General features: G+C 38.8%; 1 protein-coding gene across 5 annotated transcripts in view; it reads left to right on the top strand.

Moving 5' to 3' along the window:
• The first annotated feature begins 682 nt into the window (after positions 1 to 682).
• UBE2E3 (ubiquitin conjugating enzyme E2 E3) overlaps positions 683 to 9080 on the top strand; it is a 102698-nt gene continuing 94300 nt past the window's right edge. For 2 of the 5 annotated variants that reach the window (XR_006736981.1, XR_006736980.1), the window contains exons 1-3: positions 688 to 777; positions 1809 to 2027; positions 3804 to 3854. Coding sequence is in view for 3 of the 5 variants with exons in the window: in XM_045560145.1 (XP_045416101.1) it covers positions 1834 to 2027; positions 3804 to 3854 (245 nt within the window). In the remaining 2 variants the exon portion in view is untranslated. Of the gene's footprint in view, positions 778 to 834; positions 1277 to 1808; positions 2028 to 3803; positions 3855 to 9080 lie in introns of those variants that run through there. The other 3 variants (XM_045560145.1, XM_045560146.1, XM_045560147.1) reach the window with 3 other exon arrangements.

The following is a 9080-nucleotide window of genomic DNA, read 5'->3' as shown; positions in this document are numbered from 1 at the left end:
GGGGTTCCCCGCGGCCCCTGAGCAGCTGAAGGGATGCAGCCAGTGCTGGGTAGGTGGGAAGCCCAATGGGCAGCCTCGCCCCAGAGCTGGCCCAGGCCGGAAGCCACCCCGCGGCACGGCGGCCCCGCGAGACGGCGCCCGCGCCCCCGCCTTCTCTGGCACGGGCTCCGCGGCCAAGGGCGGTAGGGGCCAGCCCGCCGGGTCCCTGCCGCGCTCTTTGTCCTGGCCGCGCGCGGGCGGACGCGTGCGCCCCCCCCGGGTGAAGGGAGGCGCGGAGAGCGCGCGCGCGCGCGGGAGCGCGCAGGAACAGCTCGCGCCCGCCGGCCGCCGGCGGCGCGCGCCCCTCCGCCAGGCAAGCAGCGAGCACGCGCGCCGCCGCCGCGCCCGCCCCTCCCCCCGCGCTCGCCTCGGAACTTGCTGACTGCGCGGCCGGGAGGAGTCGAGCCGGGCGGCGGCGGCGGGAGGCCACAGCGCGCGGGGGTCTCCCGCGTCCCCTCCGCCTCGCTGGGAGCTCGCGCCCTCGCCCAGCCGAGCTCCCACCCCCCCTCTTTTTCCGAAGGCGCCGGGCGGCGCCACCCTCCGGCCGGAGCCCGGCACTACACAGCCCCCTCCGACTTTCAATGTTCCACACTCCCCGGCCAGAGCCTCCTCGGCTTCTTTTTTACCCTCCCCCCCCTTCCCCCCCCCAGCTGCCTCCATTTCCTTAAGGAAGGGTTTTTTTCTCTCTCCCTCCCCCACACCGTAGCGGCGCGCGAGCGGGCCGGGCGGGCGGCCGAGGTAAGGCGGCGAGGCCGGGGGGCCGCGTGGGGGGCGGCCGGGGCGGCGGCGGCGGCGGCGGTGGGGGCGGGGGCGGGGGCGGCAGCTTTGTTCGCGCCGGGCGCCCGCGCCGCCGGGGTCCGCGAGCCGCGGCGGGGCCGGCCGGGCCGCTCGCATCACTTGGCGCCCGGCGCGGCGAGCGCTGCCCGCGGCCCCCGCGCGGCCCTCCCCACAAAGGGCCGCGGCGCTGCGTGGCCACCGGCCGCGGCTCGCCTCCGCGGGCGCGGAAATTTGTTGTACTTCTTGGGGCTTTGTTTGTTTGTTTTTCTTCTGGCTTTTTTTTTTTTTTCGTTATTTTGGACAAAATGTCGGTCCGTGATGTAAAAATTGAGCGAGGAACCTTGGTGGCATTGGGAGCTTTGCAGAAGGTGCAGTTTGGATTCTGCTTTTCCCAGGGTGGCAGCTCGGTCTTGGCCGGATGAATCTTCTCTGCTGGCCGAGGCAACAATTAGAGCAGCTTGTTAGTTGATTTTTAAATTTCTGAGTGTTGTGTTTAAAGCCTTTACGTGCACAGAGGAGAAATCGCCACCTTAAATAAGCATATGGGCGATTAACAGGGTGTGTTTTCCTCTCTAAAGGGAATTTGGTAGCTTTGACCAATGTCAGTGTGTAAATATTTAGACGTTATTAGTGACTTTTTAGCATTTTTCAGCGAGATCTGTTATTTACAATGTGTCATATGTTATTAATGCTCGTTGCCTAAGTTCCTTGGCAAATCTGTTTCATGCCTTTTGAGAAAGTAGACAATTGATAGATTGTCCAAGAGATGGAAAAAAATGTGAGTGGGTTTTCTAACTTGGGTTCGGTAAATCCCTGAACGCTGGCGTTGTGAAACACATCACCTCCCCTATAACCTTGTTGTACAATGTGTGAATATTTTCTAACCTTTTTTATTAAAATACGATTTTAGGTGCATACTAAGAGAAGAAAATGCTGTTGTTTTATTTCTTAGAGTTAACATTTTCTCCTTTCACTCCCATTCTCTTTAAAAGTTTTCCAAGAGATAACTTCAGCAAGATGTCAAGTGAGAGGCAAAGGTCCGATGATGAGAGCCCCAGCACCAGCAGTGGCAGTTCAGATGCGGACCAGCGAGACCCAGCCGCTCCAGAGCCTGAAGAACAAGAAGAAAGAAAACCTTCTGCCACCCAACAGAAGAAAAACACCAAACTCTCTAGCAAAACCACTGCTAAGTTGTCCACTAGTGCTAAAAGGTAATGTGTAAAAGAATGATTGAGCACATTGTCAGGTTGTCTTCCAACTGGTTGGATGATTTTGTTGGTTTTACATCAGTAGCAATAGTTAAGAAATATTTACTTCGTGATCAATTTTAGTCATACGTGAATGAGTTGTCATTCTTTAGGTAGTATATAAGCAACCTCACTAGAATTATACTTTTAAGCAAACTTATCCTGAACTTTGGTAACTTCATAAGAGCGTTCTTGGGTAGAGATTAGACTAGCATTCTGACAAATTGTTTAAGGAGTTGGCAAGGAAAATTTGGTGAACCCAAATTAGATGGTACGTTGGGGATGTTTCCTTTTATGGGTCATACTTTTATTTAATGAAGTTGACACTTCTAGAGATTAGCAGTGCCTCTGTTCATGAAACTTAATGATCAGAAATGATCACGTTTGCTAGAAAATTTGTAAATTCCAGGCCTTAGCTATATTTGAAAGCAGATTTAAAGTTGTGCTCCAAGTCTGCTTCCAGTTTTACAAACACAACTTTAAATCATGCATCACAGGTATAACTTTTTGTAGTAAAGTTATGATTGTCCCTCTGTGTTCTTGTAAGGGCAAAAAACACTGACAAGTAGCCATTTACAATTTTTGGTGTCGCTTGGTGATTGGAAACTTTAATTGTTCTTGTGCCTCTTCACTCTAAAACTTGTGGATGTGCTTGACACGTTAATACTCAACAACAGGAGAAACATTTTGTTGAATATAAGTGAAAGATCACTTGGTTCCTGTTGATTTGTATTTTCTGTGATGGTGAAAAAAGATTCTGTCAATGGGACTTCATCAGTGGAGTCTCCACAAACTCTAGTAATTATTCATAAAATGTATCTACAGCATTAGATTATTCATATTACAACTAAAGGAAAAGGAAAATATAGAAACTGATAAAATATTGCATTCTGTGGTGATTCAGAAATACTCTTACTTTTTTATGGATTTTTACCTTTATCATATCAGTAATCAAGTATTAATAATGACAATATTTTATTGAATAGCAGCAGTCTTTGAAATAATTTAATATCCTTCATTTTTTGTAATCTTGTTGAGGAACATGTTAAACATATCTTAAGTTTTGAAAGCATCTTAAATTTGAATAAAATCAAAGAACTGCTTCCACTCCCCCCCCCCTTAATTCAGGGCTATATTTTATCCTTTCTCTCAAAATTTATTAAATTTAAATGCTGTGTCTAAGATCACAGAAAATCAGAAACGGTTAAATGACAATGCCAAATAGTCTTTGGAAGTTTTTTTTACTAGTAAAGATATTTGTAAATTTTAAAGTTTTTTTGGACGGGTAAAATATTGTCAAAACTATTAATGTGCTCTTGTGATGGCCTGTTAATTTTTACCTCAGTAAAAGTGACTTGAAGTCATTGTCAAACATTCTAGTGCTTTCCCTCCTCCCTTTTTGTCTCATTTGCATATAAGCTTGAAAAGAGAATTTCTTTGCTAAAAAGTGTTTTAAAATAGATTTTATATCCTTTACTGAGTACTAGTGAAGGACTATTTCTTAAATCAGGTGTAAATGACTTACTTATTTACAGTAGCAAGTGAGAAAAAAAGCTGCAAAGTTTCTGTTAAGGGATTTGGGTTATGCCTCTGAGAACAAAGAGGAAGCAGCCATGTTAGCATTACTGAAGGCAAAGCCAGCCTTGCATTTAACTGCATGGTGGTAGAGGGCAGTGTAATTCCCCGGTTATTCTGTAGACTACCTCAAATCCTTTTTGTCTGTTCTCATTTCACTAATAGAATTCAGAAGGAGCTAGCTGAAATAACTCTTGATCCTCCTCCTAACTGCAGGTAAGAAATAAATTTTGTTGTTTTGATTTCAAATTGTGAAAAAATATCAAGAGATTTATGTATTGCTCCTGGATATGTGTGCAGCAGAAGAGGCTACATTTGCTTCTTTACAGCTTTGCAACTGCATTAGACAAACATTGTCTAAGGTGAATTAAATAAAATTGGGAGGAAAAAATACTTTTTAGCATATATCATACATTGTGGATTTATGAATATACTACTTTCGTGCTTCTTACTGAGATTAGTAGGAATACGGTTGATTTCTGTTCTGTTGTATTTCTGGTAGAGCGTGTTTATTCAGAAGTATATTGCAGAAACTTCTAAAATTTTGTTAAGCTTAAAAGTTACTGCTTATGTGCTGTCTGAACTGGCCTCCCAAATTTAGAAATTGCTGAATGTGGTGTTACAAAATGTACATGCAGTAAACAAGAGTATAGTTGTTTCTGTTTGATTTATTCAGTAACTTGCTTTAAGGACAGATTTTATGTGCTACGCTAATGGTTTCAGTTTTCTAGAGAATGCATTGTCGGAATTATTTACATTTTAAGCAAATGTCCTAATTGCTTGGGAAATTTCTCAGTAATTTTGGTAGTTGAAATATGTGAAAAGCAGTAAATAAATTAGAATTGTGGGAAGGATTCATTTTAGTGGAACTCGGGCAGAATGATATTGTTGGTTGGTATAAGATACATTAAAAGTTGCTGGTTGATCATTTTTTCCCCAGTAATTTTTTTCATTTCATCTATAGTGTTCTGGTTTTTGTACAAAATCTGACGAACTTAGAAACAATATTATAATTTGCATAGAGAGATGTCCTCGAGAATGAGAGTAGCTGTTAGAAATAAGGCTGTTCTATAGTTTGATAGAACAATGTTTTAGTGTCTAACCTATATTTTTGCTAAAAGTTGTGTTCATTTGTGATCAGACCCTCTCTCTGAAGTCTACTTGAGATGTAATAGGGTATAATCCAATTGCTTCTTATTGTGTGCGTTAACTGGATCCTCTGATAAGGTGATCTGATCCTGATTTATCCAGTGAATTAACGGTTTTGCTTATACTTGTAATCACAACCATTTCATTTCAGTTCAAACACGAAACATGAATGTAAACTAATTTTAAGAAGATACTGGTGTGTCAGATCTTGAAGTATTACTTAAGAGCTGTGCTGTCCAATAATGTAGGCACTGGCCACATGTGGCTGTTGACCACTTCAATTGTGGCTAGTCCAAAATGACATGTGCTGTAATGTGAAATACACATTGGATTTCGAAAATTTAGTACAAAAAAAGAATGTAAAATACTTCATTGATTTTATTTTGTATATTTATTACATGTTGAAATGACAGTATTTGGATATGTTTGGCTATAAAAATGTTATTAAAATTAATTTCACTTTTTTGCCATTTTAATGTGCTTATTAGAAAATTTAAAATTACATATGTGACATATTTCTACTGAACAGCACTGCTTTAGGGAACAAGTAAATCAAAGTATTTCCTTCCAGCCTTCTAAATGGTGTGTCAAATCTGTAGCCATTTAGGGAGGTCAAGTTAAATTTGTTCTCTGGAAGAATCATTTAACTTGCAGAGTGTATTCTGATATTTCCCATTATGAAAGATGTAAAGACCTGTCAATTCAAAACTGTTAAATGTTTTTAAATTGCATGTAAGGTCAAACATTTTTAAAGGTTTCTGTTGATTTTCTGCAAATGGCACAAACTAGTGTATGTGCATAAATCTAGAGAGCCCAATAGACATGTGTTGAGTGACCTCAGAGTCATAGCCTAGCCTTGCAGTTGCTGAAGAAATCTGCTTTACGTGTTTAGCCCAGAATGTTTCCTCAAGGTCACTGAGGATTATGTTAGAGGGAATAGGATCTTCCTGTGAGATAGAAAGTTTCTCTTGTCTTACATTTTTCTCTTTGTATGCCAGACTTCATTTAAGTCTTTGAAAAGATGCTTTACATTTAATGATTAGAATAGTAAAATAATCAAAACTCTGGGCTTGCTTGTGAACAATACCACATCTCATCTCTGCTTTCCCTTGTTATAACCTGTGATAACTGTCAACTATTGCAAATGACATAGTTCTCAAATTCTTTTAATATAGGAATTTAATTGTGACTGTGTAAGTGATTAAAAAGAAAGCAAACAAAATGTAAATCTTAGGGGACTGGGAGAAGTTGCTGCTTCTTATTTGAGGACAGTCTTCTTTCATATGCCTTATGTGTAAAATATCCAGATACTTGTATTTCTTCAGATTCTTTTGGGTGGAAGAAGGACTGGTTCTTGTCCTTGAGTGGGAATTTGGGATACTGAGTTTTTAGTGGAGGCATTTTAGGATTTTGCAGATAAAAAGCTTCAGTTTGTATTGTATTTTTCACCTCATGTCAGATCAGCAATAGATTGTGGTGTTATGTTCTTTTAATTCACAGGTGCATAAATGAGAATTTTAGCTTTATGGTGATTGTATGGTTTAAATTTATTAATTTACGCTGTAATTAAAAATGAAATTCTATATTCATAAATTCTAGAATATGTGAATTCCTATTGCCTGAGATCTGTGAAACCTAATACATTTGACTTTCATGTGTAGTTATTTAATCAGAATTCCATTATGATTTTGAATATGATTTTTACAAGCTTGTCACAGTATGTGACAGATTTAATTCTTCCTCAGGGAAGAAATGTAAAGTATATCTGTGTACATTCAGGAAAAAGTTGAATGAAATGCAAGAAAACTCAGCAAAACCGGAATTACTTAGACTAGGGAGATTTTTCTTAACTCCCTTTCTATGATTTAATTCCTTAGTTATTACACTTTTACGAGTTCTACCCAGGTGATCTTAGGATAGATTTAATTATTAAGTCAATGGCTTTAAACATGTTTTAATATATTTTGACAGTATTCATATTTCTTTTCCTGATCGTATAGTTTGATACTGATGTTATCTCCTGATAGCTTGATACAGATGTTATTTCCAGTGATTTGATGGTATTTCAGGTTTTAGGGTATTGGAGGGTCATGGCCAAAGTGTCTTAAGCATAGGATATAATATTTATTGGTTTCAATTTATACTATTTACATACTGTCTTTTGGATTAGGGTATAAATAATTGATAGACCCATGAGAGTGAAGGGAAATTGATTTATGGACGTTTCCCAATCTGTTTTTAAAGAAAATTATTGACTGGAATTGTTCAGTGATGTTTTATTAAAACATTTATGTTCCATTGGTTTCCCAAAAGGTGTCCTTGACCTCTCAGAGACACCACATGTGCAAACAGCAAAAGTTTAGAAAGGTACTGGGTTTCTAATTTGACCTCCAATTTCTTTTTATATGTGAAAAAGTACAAATATACATTTTTAAAATATTTTTTAATATGTTCAGATTAAATCTATTCTGAAGTAGATATTCAGGGATACTTGTAAATAGTTTTTGGATGTGGAAAAGGCCTTATTGGGGGTAGGTATTACAAGTATGAAGATAATAGTATTAACAGTATGTTGACTGGCAAAACCTGAAATCAGGTACTATAATCCTTGCAGACTTTGACAACTTCTTTAAAAAAAAATCAGAAAAGAAGTAATTAAGTTCTAAACCAGAACTTGCTCATTATCCTAATTGTTTGAGGATGAACTCTACCCTCTGAGGGTTGCTACTACTTTCCATCATTTTCTAGGGTAGACTAGAACTTTGCTACTTAACAGGTGATCTGCAAACTTGCAGCATGTGCATCACAGGTGAGATTGTTAGAAATGCAGACTCCTGCCTCCTAAAACAGAAGTACTAAGTCAGAATCTGAATTTAATAAGATTCTTAGATGAACTGTATATATATTAAGGTTTGAAAAGTGCTAGTACAGTAGCAAAGATGCTCTTGAGTTCAGATCTATGCTCTACCACTTACTGGCTGTGTTACTTTAGATAAGTTATGAAATATTTTTGTGCTGCAGTTTTTCTCAGCTGTCAAATGGGGATGAAAATGATACTTCTCTTTAGAGGGTTGTTGTGAGGAGTAAATGAATTAATATAATTAAAGTTTTGTAGCAGTATAAATTGGGTCAGTAAAGTGGCCACAGCAAGATAAAAGTGGGAGAGACAGGGTAGCAGCGTGTCCTCACTCTTGCTGGCACTTTCTCCAGTGCGTCTACATCTTACTGTAGAAATAATTTCTTCTTAATCAGTTCACCACCTAAATGAGTATGTATCAAGCAGTTTGTGTTTTAATGTTAGTAAAAGCAGTTCTCTGGAACTTGAGTAGAAAAGAAAATTAGCCTAAAAACATTGGGCATAGGTGAACAAATACTGTATTCCTTTTAAAGGGATATGCGTAAAGTCATTGATAGTTAATTCAATAGAGAATGCTATGATTGTCCAGTAAAATATAATAAACAATTTTTAGTAAGCAGTGATGATTCTGTTTTCCCCCTTTTAACTGTCCCATTATAAGAATTTGTGGTTTTGTTGAGAATAGGACTGTATCAGTATTTGTAAAATTCAGATTCTGGATTGATACAATTTCCCAGTTACCTAAACATAGCATTCCTTCCTTGTTTGTGATCTAAGGTGAGATTTTGAAAGCTTTTTCTAATTGGTGTATGAAGGCAGGTAATAATTGAAATAACATATCTACATAGCATGTGGACTGCTTTTATAGTACTTGATTTTAAATCCTCCCATAGATATAGATAGGTTGCTTTTTATTTTTTACTTATACATTTGATTATTTTTATTGTTTTACTTATATTAGTGTATGCTATGTGAAGGTACCCTATTATATAGAACAGAATTGTGTCTCATTAATTATCTAGTCCTTTTAATTTCAATTCTTCCAAAAAAAAATCCTGGAACTCCTTTTTATAAAAATTAAATCTTAATTGGAAGCTTGCTTTATAAGATAGGTAAAATACAGAACTACCCTGATTGTAGGTATTTTTCATTCCACTGTAGAGTGGTCATCTACAGATGGATAGTTTTATTATTAGTTTTAGTATTAATTTAATTTTGGCAATCAGCAGAGACCTTAAAAATCATGAGGATTTTTCTGGGGACTCAGGCATCACTGATAATTTTAAATGGTTTATGATCAAAGTGAGTTGATGTTCTATATTTCAGTAAGCCAATAGTTGCTTCAACACAGCTGTAATACAATACTTTGTTAATGCTATATTATAATTATTTACTTCTTTGTCTACCTTCTGCAAGAGTTAATGTTCCTTGAAGAG

This window comes from Lemur catta, chromosome 8 (genome assembly GCF_020740605.2).
Source record: "Lemur catta isolate mLemCat1 chromosome 8, mLemCat1.pri, whole genome shotgun sequence".
Taxonomy (NCBI): Eukaryota; Metazoa; Chordata; class Mammalia; order Primates; family Lemuridae; genus Lemur; species Lemur catta.
This window is presented reverse-complemented; position numbering and strand designations above follow the sequence as displayed.